General features: G+C 52.6%; 2 protein-coding genes across 3 annotated transcripts in view; both read left to right on the forward strand.

Moving 5' to 3' along the window:
• The window catches only part of LOC144578197 (uncharacterized), a 43202-nt gene extending 31460 nt beyond the window's left edge, over positions 1–11742 (forward strand). For both annotated transcript variants that reach the window (XM_078341673.1, XM_078341674.1), the window contains exons 4-5: positions 2717–4702; positions 6135–11742. In XM_078341673.1, coding sequence (XP_078197799.1) covers positions 4287–4702; positions 6135–6501 — 783 coding nt within the window. In that variant the 5' untranslated portion in view covers positions 2717–4286 and the 3' untranslated portion in view covers positions 6502–11742. The remainder of the gene's footprint in view (positions 1–2716; positions 4703–6134) is intronic.
• SMIM38 (small integral membrane protein 38) lies at positions 4563–11742 on the forward strand. Its single transcript, XM_078341675.1, has one exon. The coding sequence runs from the start codon at positions 6806–6808 to the stop codon at positions 6959–6961; it is 156 nt and encodes a 51-aa protein (XP_078197801.1). The 5' UTR covers positions 4563–6805; the 3' UTR covers positions 6962–11742.
• Positions 11743–15284: the final 3542 nt, after the last annotated feature.

The following is a 15284-nucleotide window of genomic DNA, read 5'->3' on the forward strand; positions in this document are numbered from 1 at the left end:
GCATCACTCTCCCTGACTTTGAAATATACTACCAGGCTACAGTGACCAAAACAGCATGGTACTGGTACAAAAACAGATACACAGACCAATGGAACAGAATAGAGAACCCAGAAATAAGACTGCACACCTGCACCTATCTGATCTCTGACAAACCTGACATAAACAAGCAATGGGGAAAGGATTCCCTATTCAATAAATGGTGCTGGGATAACTGGCTAGCCATGTGCAGAAGATTAAAACTGGACCCCTTCCTTACACCATGCACAAAAATGAACTCAAGAAGGATTAAATACTTAAATGGAAAACCGCAAACTACAAAAGCCCGGGAAGACAACCTAGGCAAGCTGTTCAGGACATAGGCACGGGCAGAGATTCCACGATGAAGACGCCAAAAGCAATTGCAACCAAAGCAGAAATTGGCAAACAGGAATCCATCTAAATGGAAGAGCTTCTGCACAGCGAAAGGAGCTATCAACAGAGTCAACAGGCAACCTAGAGAATGGGAGAAAAGTTTTGCAAACTACACATGGGACAAAGGTACAAAAACAGATACACAGACCAATGGAACAGAATAGAGGTCGACTATCGAGAATCTCTGTAGCACTTAAATGAGACCACAGCCTTTCTAAGGTGACAGGAGATTCTCCTTGTGGCACACACTTGGTGACAGCAGGGCACCTCCCGCTAATGCAATCCCACTCTGAGGGCCCTGGGGCTGCTTGGAGGTCATGGGGTTCTCCTGCCCATTGTCCTTGGGCCGGCCCCGTTCTGAGGCTCCCTCCTGCTCACCCTGGCAAAGATCATTTTGCATGCACATGGCAGGCCTCAAATGTGTCTCCCTGCTCTTGTCTCCAGAGCTCGCCTTCCTGTCTTATTTAGAAATCGAGAGAGAGTCCTGGCTTGGGAAATGCTGGGGTCTCCCCAGCTCAGTGCAATTCTTTCATCTTCTTTTTAATTTAATACCATTAGGTCATGTCCTTTTAAAAACATTTCTGGGAAAATCCTTATTTTGTGTATTTCTCAAGCATCTTGACATTCCGTCTCAGAGCAGTGGCCCAATCGCTTCCTTCCAGCTCCCCTTCAGACTCCCTGTCGGCTTTATCTCCTGCAAATGCCTCCGTGCTGCAAAGCAAACTCCCCCTCCCGGCCCCACCGCCCCCGTCTCTGGGGACAAAGAAAGGGCCCCATACTCTCACTGAGGCCTTTGGGCAAACCAGATACATCATCACAGCCCAAGACGTGGAGGCCCAGGACCCTTCAAAGGTGCCTGCTCCGGAGTCGGCTCAAACCTCTGCCTATTAACTCTTTCAAAGAGCGTTTGTCGGCTGTGAAAGCCGTCTGGGTTCATTGATTAAAAAAAAAAAAAAAAAGGTATTGTCTTTAGGGCTGCTGAATACATTAATGAGCTGTCGCGGAGGGCAGTTGGGATTTGCAGAGGGCTACAGTTACCGTTCACCTACTTGTTGCCTTAAAAGAGAAAATAATGTTCACATGAAGACAGAGCTTTCAGGCACCTCTGCCGGAACACGCTTCATCGGAGGCGCCAGCAGGATTCTCCTCTTCCTGAAACCCCAAAGAGTTAAGCCGAAGTGGTTAATATGCCTGTGTCTGCCTCCTCCTCCTGTATTCTAATGTATGAACCCGCTCATTCAGATGGGAGTGGGGCTGGGGGACAGCTTGCCTTCCCTGGGCAATTGTGTACGGCCCCCGCTGAAATGTTCCTAAAAACACGTTTTTGTAAATGCTTATGCTCCACTAGACATCCTGTGCGTCTAAGTCCTTGTCGCCCAGTGTCCCGAGTGGGGTTCACTTTGTCTCTTCACACCCAGGGACTCTCAGCCCGAGGTGAGGAAAAGGAAGGGGGTGATTAAGGATTCTGACAAGGTAGGCTGAATAAATTGTGTTTTCTTTGTGGGCCTTAATCCGGTGTTGTATTGGCTTCTCGGACATGGCTAATTTATTTGGAATTTCATTCTGTTCCTGACAGCGTCCTTGACTAGCTGTTTGATCACCCCGAGCAAAGTTACATACCAGCTTTCAGCCGTTGGGAGGGCAGCGGCGTCCTTTTTCTCAAGTACCTTCTCCTGGGTCGGGCTTTATGCCTGCAGCAGGGCGTCTCAAACGGCTGGGGCCATCCCTTGTTAGGGAGAGAAACCGCCCGGGCAGGGGTCTCCCTCAATGAGGAAGCCCTCCACTTCCCCCCACTCGTCCCACTGTTCGTGATTTTAATCTGCTTTTGTGGCGCAGGAAGAAAGAAAATTAATTTTCGCCCGTCTGTGTGTAGGGAGCATTTCAGTGGAAACCCGGTTTGCAATGCATGTTCTGTTGATTTCGGCGGCCTGCGCCTGGGTTTTGAGATGCGGCGTTCTCAGGGGACGAGGTGTCTGGCTGCAGGCCTTCCCGGGGTGCGAACTCAGACTTCCCATGGGCCCTGGACGGGGTCCTCGTGTCTTGTGCTCCATCTTGGCAGAAGTAAGAGTTGAGGATGTTGATGCTTTCCCAACTCACCCATCTCTGTGATGGTTACCTTGTTTTTTTTTGGCAAAAGCAAGCATATTTGCTTTTGCAAAAAAGAAACAAAGAAAAAAAATGATTTTCAGCAGGACCCTGACATGTCTGGGAATGCCTCAGTATCAGCAAGGTTGCAGCTGATGGCCGTGTAATTTTGGGAGGACCCAAATTTCCTGCTCTAAGGAAAACACGCGCTTCCTTGCAGGTGGCCTCCCCGCCCTGATGCAGGCGGCCGTCCTTGCCGAGAGTCTTCTGGGTGCCTGGAACTGTGAAATCCTGGGGGCCTCGGGCAGAGTTCGAGTTCTAGAAACACATGGAAGAGCGCAGAGGATGTCGGTGCTATGAAAATAACAAACGAAAACCAAGCAAGGCACGGAAGCCGCGGGGTGCGCCTGGTGGTCCCTGGGGAAGGGCGTTCAGCGGCGGTCCTGCGTTAGAGTCAAGTCCAGCTCGTCTCTGTGACATCGGGGCAGGGATTTCCCCTGCAGAACACTCATCCCCAGCCGTGCTTGCAGAAGCTGGGGAGGGATTATTATCCCCTCACCTTTTTTTTTTTTTTTTCGAGACAGGGTCTTTCCCTGTTGCCCAGGCTGGAGTGCAGTGGCTCGGTCATGGCTCACTCAAGCTCTGCCTCTCAGGTTCGAGCAAGCCTCCCGCCTCAGCCTCCTAGCTAGCTGGGACTACAGGTGTAGGCCACCACACCCAGCTAGTTTTTGTATTTTTTTTTTTTTTTAGAGCTGGAGTTTTATCTTGTTGCCCAGGTTGGCCTGGAACTCCTGAACCTTCTCACCTCAGCCTCCCAAAGTGCTGGGATTATTTTCCACTTTTACAAATGAGGAAACTGAGGCCCAGTGATGATTCAGTGGAGATCAGCTTGCCTGGGGCTCATGGGAAGCTGCTCATGGGGTTCTTGGGGCTCTGTCCCTGGCTGTCACCTGTACTGAGGGCTGGTCCGGGGTGGAGACCAGGCTTTGGGGACAAGCACTTGCGCCTCCTCGTTGCTTCCACCCCAGGCCCTCCCCATGGAGCTCACCTGTGGAGAGGGTTTCCTCTGCCAGGCATTTCGACAGGAGACCACGAGGGAAGGAGCGTCACTGCTGTATCAACGTTGAACGTTTGGGTGCAGGAAGATGCCTTGGCTGTTTGAGGTCCTGACTTCAAACAGTAACTTGCATCCCCTGATCCATCCTCAGAGGCCCAGGGCTGGGAGTCCCCACCGCTCAGCTCCATGCATTCCCATTGGCGGGGTCTGGGTCTGTGCCCATGGGTCCCTCGTCATGCTTATCCCGGATTATATTCATAGGTGGATGATTCAGGGGGGATGTGACGGGGAATCACAGGAGGGAGGAGCAGGGAGGGCAAGATAAAGGGGAGCAGGCTGGGAAGGGGGTGACTCTAGGCACAGCCGCAAGTCCCTGGTATTTTCAGGGGGAGCTCTGGGGGCTCACAGTGGCCTCTAGTTTGTCCTGGCCCAAAGCGGGGACCTGGGCTATGTCCTGCCCAGGTATGCCTTAGGTTAAGGGCTGCCTGTGGGAGGGAACTTCTCGGGCCTTTGGGTCTGTGCATTGGGGTGACTCCGGTGACCCAGGAGGCCCTGGAGAAGAGTCGCAGTGGAAGCCAAAATGCAGGGTAGTGGCAGGTGAGGCACAGGAGCTGGTGGAGGCTCTGGGCACAGGTCTCGGCCACAGCCACAGGCCGCTGATGGTGGGAGGACTTGAGGAGTTTCCCCGAGATGGGAGGTTTCCCAGTACCCATGCTGCAGTGCCCCTGTGTCTATGGCGTGCTCACGGTCACTCGTGTTTCCCTGCGGCCCCCTCCACGTTATCCAGCAAGCAGCCTGCTCTCAGGAGCAGCTGGGCCTGGATGCCCCAGGAGGAGGCTGCCCCCTTCCTCTTGCAAAGGGCACACCGTCCTCGTCCTTGCTGCCTCCCAGAGGCCCAGGGACGTCTGGGGGTGGGGGCCTCCTTGACCCCTGCATGCAGACGCCAGGTGACTGGGGCGTGGTTAACTGTGTGTGTGTCCAACTGGGAGCTTGGCAAACAGAGAGTTTTGTCCAAGGCCACCTCGTCCCCACTTGTCCAGGTTTGGAGGGGCCCTGCCTCATATGGCCTGAGCTGAGTGAACACCTCTGGCCTGAGCAGACGGCCCTGGCTCCCCCAGGACACGTCACCTGGAGAGGTGGCCCTCTCAGGTAAGGGACATGCCCGCTGACAGCAGCCTCTGCCCCCTCCCTGCGTGCACAGCTGCTCCCGTCTGGGGACCCTCACCCCACGGGCAAATGGGCTTCCACAGGAAGTCGGGAGGACTTTCCTTGGCCTTCTGGAAGGCCTGGTCCAGCAAATGCTCTATTGGATGACTCACTTCATGGTGGGGTCCATAGAGCTGACTCCCCACCTACCTTTGAAGTGATCTTCAGACCTGTGTGCGTGGAAAATAAGCCCAGAGCTGTGTTCCCTGAGAGAGTGGCCTTTGACAGAGGTACTGGGCAGGCTGGCAGGTGAGGGGACACCACAGAGTGAGGAGGGTCCAGCCAGGCACGCTTCCCACACGGCCTCTGCCAGTCCTTGCGGGGCTCCAGGGTGGCTGGAGGAAGGCAGCTTAGACGGGACCCAGCCTGTGTGAGTGAGATTGAGCTCTGCTTCCCGTTTGAACCTTCTGGAAAGGCTTGGCAGGGAGGACACTCATTTTGTAGACAGGGAAGAAACTGAAGACTGGCTTCCGGTAACTGGTGATGGGTCCCAGAGCCCTGCAGCCAGGAGGCCACCACTGCTGCTCTCTAGCTCAGGCTGGACATTTCCTGGTGAGAACTGGCTGCACTCCCAGGACCCAGCCGCCAGAGACCTCTGTTCCTCATGCTTATCCCCCTAGCTCCAACGGGGGCCCCTTTGCTCTACGGGATGTGGGCTTGGACTTAGAGGGGGCAATGCTGGCAGTTTCTCTCTCACCCACAGAAACTCGGCTGTGAGAGGCCAGAGGTGGACTTCAGGGGCAGAACCTGTAGAGGTCAAGGTGTCCTTATTGTGTGTGCATGCATGTGAGTTTGTACATGCATGTGCATATGTGTGTGTGTGCGTGTGTGGCAGGAGGAGAAGGCTGGGCAGACACTGTTATTTCAGAAATGAGGCAGAGGGCTTTCTGCGGGCACCCGCTGAGGAGAGCCCGGGGCCAGGGTCTCTGTGCGCAGGCGCTGGGCTTGGCCCCTGAGAAACGCTCTCTTCCCCCCAAGTCCTTCAAAGCAGGAGGTATTTGCCTCACTTTCCAACGCAGAATCTGCGGCTCTGAGAGGTTGTGCAGCTTGCCGGAGGCCACTCAGCTAGTGGAAGGCGGGACTGGTGTCAGGCCCAGGGTGACCGGGGGGATGTGAGGGGACCCCAGGCCTGTGTGCTCCAGCTTGGGGCTATGGGTTCCATCTCAGGCTTCTTAGTAGGGGGTGGTGGGGGTGAGCTGGAGGGAGGTGCTGTCTGGAGCCCACTGGTCCCCTTCCTGGGGTGAAGCAGGTTTCCCGTGCTGACCCCCTGCCATCAGAGGCCCGGGGCGCCAACCCTGTGCTGCTGAGCTGTGTTTGGGGCTGTGGCCGCCTGTCCTCATCTTCTCCCCCTCTCTCCTTGGCTTTTCATGCACAGGCTCCATCCTCCTTCCCTGCGGTGGCCCCAGCCTCCCCGCCAAGCTTCCCGGCCCCCGCCCCATCCTGGGCCTGCTGCTGCGGAGACCGTGGGCTGGCGCTGGACGGCGCGGCCTCCAGAAGTGATAGCTAATTGGGGAGAGAAAGGGCCCAATTGTCTGGCGGGGCCGGAAGAGCCGCGTGGGCTGCTGAAAGCGCCGGGAGGAGGTGGCCGCTTCGCCCAGCAGCTGCCGCCGGGGATGTTTGCAGATTACGTCAGTGCTGGCGAGCAGGGGGCGCAGGGACAGCGAGGGGGGCGGGCTCCCGGCGGCCTCCCGCCCCCCAGGCCCCTGGACAATGCCGTCATTGTCGGCACAGAAAGTGGTTAATTCTGCATGAATGGTACACGGGCCTCTTGACCAAGGAGGCCGCTTGCCGCCCCCGTCTGTCCCCTCACATGCCAGGGAGGCCTCGGGCTGGAGTCTGGCAGGCAGGGCTGGCCTGCTTGGTGGCACCGGAGAGAAGTGGCGGTCCCTTGGGGGCGCCAGCTGCAGAGGTCCCCGGCTGGACGGAGCTTCCTGACCCGGGGCTGCACGGCGGCCACTTGGCAGTGCCGGGTTTGGACCGCAGGGCCCCACCTCATCTTGGTTCGAGGGCAGAGGCCTCTGCTGCTTTGTGGGGCTGACCTTGGGCATGACTTCCCGGCCAGGTGGCAGCTGGGGCCTTGACCCACTCCTGGCCCTGCTGGTGGTGATCCTGCTAGCACGTCTCATCCTGTGGTCCTGCCTCGGGACCTACATTGACCATAGACTGGTCCAGCGGCAGCCCCGGAGACCCAAACAGGACTAGGCCTTGGCAAGCCGTGGCCTCCACGTGCCCTGCACTCAGCAGACCCTTCCGGTCTGCTGGTTCTCATTACAGGGGAGCGGGGCAGGCTCATGATCCCCACGTCCCATCCCCTGGGGCAGGAGCTCAATGAGGCCTGAGATGGACCGTGCCTGTCCAGACTGACCAGGGCTGTCCCGTAGAGGCGGCCAGGCACGTGGTGAGATGGAAGAGCCAGCCTTGCGGGTCCCTTAGCAGGTTCTGGGGTCCCCGGTTGCAGGGGGTAGTCCTGGGGGTGGGTCTCGCTTTAAGATCTTCTCTGCCTCCAATTCCTTATAAATATGCCTGCAGGAGTTGCTGGGTGAGCCAGGGGACTCAGGTAGAGGGGCCACAAAGACGAAGGTGGAGGGCCAAAGCCAGCCCTGCGGCCCAAGGCCACGTCCTGCCCCAGATCACCACCGTCATGACCACTCTCCTCCTGCCTCCCGAGGGACAAGACAAGTGCGGGTGGCTGTGATGGTGTCCCCAGAGCGGACCCCTGGGAGGGTCTCAAGACACTCGTGTGAGGCTGAGTTCAAGTCTGGCTCTGGTTGACGCTCTGCACACTCTCTAACAGTCCAAAGCTCAGTGAGGACACAACGATCCCTGCCTCCCTCACTCAGCAGGACATCACGTGTGGGATGCTTTAGGGGACAAGCCTAGGGACCGGCCAATGCCCTCTGTTCATCTGTCCCTGCACACGTGTGGATGGGGGGGTACCAGGAAGGCCGACGGTGTGGGGAGGTTGATTTGAGGCCAAGCACCCGTGCCCCTGCCCCCACCTCCCCAGCACATTAGCTGTGATGCAAGCAACTTAACCCACAGCTTGCAGAAGCGCCGTGGTTCTCCTGCTGGCTCCACATTACAGCCTCTGGCGGGGAGTTCAGCAAACACCCATGTCCCGGCTCCACACTGTATTTCCTGGGATCGTTCCAGCAGATTCTGGATTGCGGCAAGGGCTGCTGACTTCGCGTGGAACAGTGAGATGGAAAGGACCACGGTCAGCAGCTCCAGGGAGGAACATCGAACCAGATACCGATCCTGGGAGGCGGGGCCTGGTGATGCGGCTGCCTCTTGCTCCCTGCTCGGTGTCGGGCATGCTGGGGAGGCTCCCTCTGGGAATGTGGGCCGAGTCTTCTGAGCACGAAGCTCACACAGGGCGTGATTCCTGTGAATTCTGAAAGGCCCTGGGAGCATCCAGCAAGAGCAGGAGCTTAGGTGGTGATTCCAGGGCTGGTGTTGCTGACTGGGATGAATGCCCCCCCCGGGGTGGGCATGGTGCTGGCCACTGGCTGGGAGCCTCTGCCTTGCTGTATCCTGGCTGAATGACCCCAGGGGAGGGCCGGAAACGCCCTTATCACTGTTTCTGTGGCAGCTGATGCACTCACCTATGCCAAGGAAATTTCTTTTTGGCTTCTGCAGGACCCGCTGTGCACAGGTCCTCTTTTCAAGAGAACTGCAGAGATGGGGCTGCTGGCGAGCAGGAGCTGAGACTGGCTGGGGTGGGACCGACCAAGAGTTTGAGGGTGGGGTGGTGTCCAGGGGCCATGTGAGGATGACCTATCGCAGAGGGTCCCTTGTCGTTCACACCCTGAAGTCTGCACAGGGGCAGGGGCTACTGTGCTCCATTTCCATTTGGCCTCTGTCGTGTCAGCCGGAGGCCAGCTGAACTCTATGGCCACTCCCCTGCGTCACAGACAATTCGCTGCCACCACTGCGGCCCAGGGCTCTGCCTGGATATTCCCTCCTGATCGCAGGAATTCGGGGAGAGATGAACTCATTGATGTAAGGAAAGTACCATTCCAGCTTGAGAAGCACTATCTTGTGCATTTTATGGATCTCTTCAGGGAAGAAAAACCGCCTTCGTTGTCATGAGCATGTACCGATGGAGCTGGGATGGCCAGCTGTTCTGGGTGGCCCAAGGCTGTCTTGGTTTTGAAATGGAAAGTCCCAGGTCCTGGGAAACCCCGTAATCCTGGTCACATGGGATGGAGGGAGTTAGGAGTTCATACGATGTGCTCGTGCCTTGCCAGTTGTCGAGTTTTGTGTAAACCTGTGTGTGGCCTGCGTGTCCACAGGGGTGTGTACGATGGCACCGACACACATATCTCAGGCCACCTCTTGATCCAGTTAGCCAGAATCCTGGGACTTCTTTTTTTTTTTTGAGTTGGAATCTAACTCTGTTGCCCAGGCTGGAGTGCAGTGGCATGATCTGGGCTCACTGCAACCTCTGCCTCCTGGGCTCAAGCTGTTCTCCTTCCTCAGCCTCCTGAGTAGTTGGGACTACAGGCATGTGCCACCACGCCCTGATGATTTTTGTATTTTTTAGTAGAGATGGGATTTCACCATGTTGGCCAGGCTGGTCTCGAACTCCTGACCTCAAGTGATCTGCTTGCCTCGGCCTCCCAGTATGCTGGGGTTATAGGCATGAGCCACTGCACCTGACCTTGGACTCCTGGGACTTCTGTTGGAGCCAGGGGTCAGGACAGAGTCCTCTACTGGGGCTGTCTGGCAGGGGACAGAAGCGGACCCCCAAGAACACAGTGACCCAGAAAGATGGCGGAAGGGAGGATTCTGCCAACCTTCTCTGACTCCCTATCTCAGTTACACTGGTCCATAATTTCTTTTTTTTTTTTTTAACCAGTTTTTTTTGTTGTTGTTATTGTGGTAAAATATACATAGCATAATATTTATGATTTTTTTCTTCAAAAATTTATATTATATTTTAGGCTTTGGGGTACATGTGAAGAACATGCAAGATTGTTGCATAGGTACACACATGGCAGTGTGATGTGCTGCCTTCCTCCCCGTCATCTATATCTGGCCCATAATTTATTTTCCTTTTCTTTCTTTCTTTTTTTTTTTTTTTTAAGACAGGGTTTCACCATGTTGGCCAGGCTGGTCTTGAACTCCTGACCTCAGGTGATCTGCCCGCCTCGGCCTCCCAAAGTGCTGAGATTACAAGCATAAGCCACCGCACCCGGCCTCTTTTTCTTAAGCCAGTTTCATTGGTTTCTGTTCCTGGAAACACACAATTCTGACAAATTCTTATATTCTGCATCCAGGGGTCAGCATCTCCAGCCTCGTGATTTGAAGTTCCTGGCTCAAAACAGGCACTCAGGCCATGGCGACTGAATGAACAAGGGGGAGGGTTTGCGCTGGCTGCATCTCAGGCAGCAGCTGCATTCAGCTGCGGGTACCAGACAGGTAGACAAACAGTGGCTTAAAAAAGAGGAGCTTTAACAACATTCTGTTTTTCTTTCTTCATGGAGCAAGAAGCCTGGCATTCGGCATTCCCGGGCTGCGGCCTGGCAGCTTCACGATGTTATCAGGGTCTCAGACCCTGCCAGTTCTGCTCTGCCATCCTCAGCACGTAGCTTTGACCTTCATGGTTGCAAGGAAACTGCTGCTGCTCCAGGCATCTGACATGAGTTCCAGGCAGGAAGAGAAAGGAATGCAACCCAGATACCCTTAGTTTTCCATCTCATAAGCCAGAATGATGTCACATGGCCTCCCTGGGGGCACAGGAGGCTGAGAGATGGTGGCGTTTGTTAGCTGGTCTCATTGCCATCCTGAATGCAAAGTTTCTGTTATAAAGAAACCATGGCCATCAGCAGGCAACTGGAGGTCTCTGCCATGGGCCACCTGGCCATTCTTTGTAAAGGTCGTATTTGTCTTGGGCTGTATTTTGGATATTTTGGCATCTTTTGTGGTGCCCTTACGTGCTGGTTTTGCTGTGGTCTGCCCTTCAGGAATAGCAGCTGTGCCAAACTGTCCTTGGCTGCTCCAACCTGGAGTCAGAGGTTGGAGATTTCCACGGCTCCCTGTGGCTCCTGGGGGCCTCCTAAGAAAATGTTTTAATAAGGAAGTCCAAGGCTGAGACAGACACGCTCCTTTTTAGAGACACATGGGAACTCGCTTCTGCTCACAGCTGGTAGCCACAGCTGCAAACTGCAGCCCATGGAACGGAGACAGTGAAGGGCTGATGGATAAATGAAAGATGATCATGGACAGCAGATGCATAAAAGGCATACGGGGATAGTGTTAGGGCTGGAACCCCTCCCCCCAGTTCAAATGTTGAACCTCTAACGCCTAATACTTCAGAATGAGACTACGTTTGAAGATAATGGTCTTCAGAGAGGTAATTAACTTAAAATAAGGTCATCAGGGTGAGCCCTAATCCAAAGGATGGGTGTCCTAATCAGAGGAGGAGATTAGGACCCAGATACACACACAGAGAGAGAGAGAGAGAGAGAGAGCGCCAGGTGAGGACACAAGGAGAAGACGGCCGTGTCCAAGCCAAGGTGAGAGGACTCAGGAAGAGACAGTCCTGTGCACCCCTTGGTCTGACTCCTGCCCCCAGAACTGTGAGAACATAAATGTCTGCTGTTTGAGCCACGCTGTCTGCAGGCAGTCAGCGAGCATTCACTGAGGGCTTGCGGTATTCCAGGCACCACGGGTACAATGTGGGATAAGACAGAGCACCTGCCCCCAGGTAGCTTGCAGTCAGGGAGGTAAAGGGTAGCGGGCAGCTCTAATACCTGGAAACAGGTATTAGACCTGCACTAGGCATGTGTGGTTATTGGACGGAAAAACTGTGGCCATCACAAATTGTGATACGATGTAAGTAAAATACATACTGACTCTCGAAGACTTGGCACAGAAAAATAATGTAAAACCTCATTAGTAATGGTTTTCTATTGATTATGCATTGAAATGATACTATTTTGGGCGCATTGGGTTAAATAAAATATTTAATTTGATTTCACCTGTTTCTTTATTTTTATTTTTTATTGGACCTGATATTTTATTTTACATTTAACATTTATTTTAGGTTCAGTGGTACATGTGCAGGTTTGTTACATAGGTAAAATCATGTCAGAGGGGTTTGGCGTACAGATTATCTGTCACCTGGGCACTAAACTCCATACCCAAGCGTTATTTTGTCTGATCATCGCCCTCCTCCCACCTTCCACCCTCAAGTACACCCAGTGTTTGTCGGTTCGCTTTATGTTACCACGTGTTCTCAGTTTTTAGCCCCCATGAGTGAGAATGTGCCGTATTCAGTTTTCTGTTCCTGCATTAGTTTGCTGTGGACAATGCCTCCGGCTCCACTCATGTTCCTGCAAAGGACACGATCCCATTCTTTATTATGGCTGCATAGTATTCCTTCATGTATATGTACCACTTTTTCCTTATCCAGTCCATTGATGGGCATTTAGGTTGATTCACATGTTCCTTCTAATAGGTGTTAATGTGGCTACTAGGAAATTTAAAATTACATAGGTAGCTTATATTATTATTATTATTTTTGAGACAGAGTTTCACTCTTGTTACCCAGGCTGGAGTGCAATGGCGCAATCTCGGCTCACTGCAACCTCCGCCTCCTGGGTTCAGGCAATTCTCCTGCCTCAGCCTCCTGAGTAGCTGGGACTACAGGCACACGCCACCATGCCCAGCTGATTTTTGTATTTTTAGTAGAGACGGGGTTTCACCATGTTGACCAGGATGGTCTCGATCTGTTGACCTCGTGATCCACCCGCCTTGGCCTCCCAAAGTGCTGGGATTACAGGCTTGAGCCACCGCGCCCGGCCAGTAGCTTATATTATTTTTATTATGGACAGTGCTATGCCGGGCTTTCATAATGTAGCAAAAGGGTGGTGGGTGAATGCATGGTGTGTTATAGGAACACACAAGGGAGCTTCCTGAGGAGGTTCTTTTTTTTTTTTTTTTAATAGAGACGGGGTTTCTCCATGTTGGCCAGGATGGTTTTGAACTCTTGACCTTGTGATCCGCCTGCCTCGGCCTCCCAAAGTGCTGGGACTACAGGTGTGAGCCACCACGCCTGGCCCTGGAGGAGGTTCTTAACCCATTTGTGCCTGAGGTTGCCATTTTTTGAATTTTTGCAATCAGACCTTGGTGATGACCTTGAGCAGTAGGATAGAAATAACTCCCACATGCTTAGCACTCCAGTAATGGAACACTAGGCATACAGGGGCTGAGTAATCATGTGCATATTTCAAACAAGAATCCCACAGCTAAAGCAACTCTTGAAGGGAAAGTTATAGCCCTAAAGATTCATATTAACAAATAGGAAGAATGAAAAGGTGCGAATTAGGCATTAGGCTCAATACATTGAACACAATAGAAATGGAACTAAGAAAAACAGAAGGAAGTTATAAGAGAGGAAATGGATGCATCAAAAAGTGAGAGAATTAAAAAATATATCCAAGTGCCAGATTTTTGAGGAGGCCTAAAAAAGGATGCTTAGTCAATTCTATCAAGAAAAAAGAAGGAAACATACCTGAAAGTAAAAGCCTATGGGGAAAACAACCACAGAGACATAACAAGGCAGATAACTGCAGGAAACTAGCACTGGGGTAGAGAAATGATTTTGAGACTTTGAAAACATAGAAAACATCATTTATTTTAAAAAAACACTCCAACAGATACGTAAAGTCTAAACAAATTGATTACCATAGAAGAAACAGAAATTTGTCCAAGTCAACCTTTCTTTAAAAAAAAAAAAAAAAAAGGCATCAGGCCCAGAATGTTTTATAGGAGGATCTAAACACACCAAAAAGGAACAGGTGATTAAACACTAGTTAAGCTGTTCTAAAATGTAAAAGAAGGAACGGGGTTTAACTTCTTTATATGTAACAGGCATATCATTGATACCAAGATCCATCAAAGGTGGCATGGAAGGAGAAACCACACACCAGTATTGCCTGGGAACATTCATGTAAAGGTATTAAATCTCTGAATTAAGCAGCACATTAGGGGAATAAATCATCACAACGACCGAGTGGCGTGGATTCCAGAAATGCAAGGATGGTTGGATATTAGAAAAACAATCAGAAAAGAGGAAGAAATCAGAGCTTCAGACATTAAGAAGGAAAACTATTATTTGCAGAGACATGGATGATTTTCTTGGAAAATGGATGGGAGTCAACCAAAAGCAATTACAAATGCTAATAATAGAATTCAGCCAAGTGAGTGGATCTTGATCAATATAGAGAAACCATATACATAGCAATCCATCAGGAGATGAGAAGCATGAAGGACCCCACTTACAAGAGCAACATACAGAGCAGAAACACGGTTGGCCATTGTGGGGGATCAAGTTATGGCTCACAGTGATTCCCTTTAGTCTGTTTTAGGGTGCAATCGCCATGGGTTGTGTAGACAAGATTTATGGCCATGAGACCCTGACACTGTCAGGGCTGATGGAGAAGATCACACAAGGCTGGTGTCCAGCCTGGGGGCCCAGGTGACCTGCAGGGGAAGCTGGTGGCTTTGCCATGTTGCTGAGGCTAGGAGGACTGGAACCTGGATAAGCTGGAGGAAGAGTCTTGCTGGAGGGGGCTGTGGCTGGGAACTGAGGTGGGCTGGGGACTCCACCTGGACTTTCAGAGCACAGAAGCTGACTCTCCTTCCCCATGGCTGCCAAGTCCTATGCTTCTGGACCTGTCACTACAGTAGAGCCAAGAAGTTATGGAAAAAAGCCATCACATTTTTTGGGGGTAATGATGGTGGGTGCCTCCATGTAGTGAGTAATTGGAGTGGAGGGGTTCCCTGGGCCATGGGACTTTCAACACTAAAATGGGGGAGGGTCTTGGCCACATTGGAATAGGCAGTCATCCTGTTTATAGGACTTTCTGTGTAGTAAAGAATTAACCTGACCCAAAGAGAGGTCTAGTCTTTGTCCTTGGTTCCCGGGAGGGGATCTCCAGGCACTCAGGATGGTCTGCTCCAGAAGAGCATCTTCGTTTGCCTGTCATGAGGGGGAATTTGGGCCATGCAGTCTCTGTTTGACCTCTGGAGGGGCAGAAGACTAAGGGTCAGCCACGTGGGCATCAGTCCATCAAGCCCACGTGATTGTGATTGAGCCCCAGTAAAAACTCTGGACACCAAGACTCCGGGGGCATCTCTGCTTGGCAACACTCCGTGCATCTCGTCACGCACCATTGCCGGGAGGAATTCACGTGGTCTGTAACTCCACTGGGAGAAGGAGACTGGAACTTCCTTGCACTCTGCCCCATGCATCTCTTCCCTTGGCCGATTTTAATCCTTTCACTGTAACAAACCATGACTGTAACCATCACAGCTTTCAGTGAGTTGCTGAAATGGAGGAGGATGATCTTGAGGACTCCCAAACTTGCAATTGCTCTCAGGAGTGAGGGTGGTCCTGGGGACTGCTTCCTAATTTCTGCATCTTCCTTTCCTGTTTCTCCTTCTCTCTCTCCTCCTCTTCCTTGAAAACTGCAGGATATACCATGAGCAAGGATTCTGCCTCCCTCAAGCCATC

The sequence above is a fragment of the Callithrix jacchus genome, chromosome 10, assembly GCF_049354715.1.
Source record: "Callithrix jacchus isolate 240 chromosome 10, calJac240_pri, whole genome shotgun sequence".
Taxonomy (NCBI): domain Eukaryota; kingdom Metazoa; phylum Chordata; class Mammalia; order Primates; family Cebidae; genus Callithrix; species Callithrix jacchus.

Bases quoted from the DNA above. Each gene is read 5' to 3' on its own strand.
- SMIM38 (XM_078341675.1), top strand. From the start codon at position 6,806: ATGACTTCCCGGCCAGGTGGCAGCTGGGGCCTTGACCCACTCCTGGCC.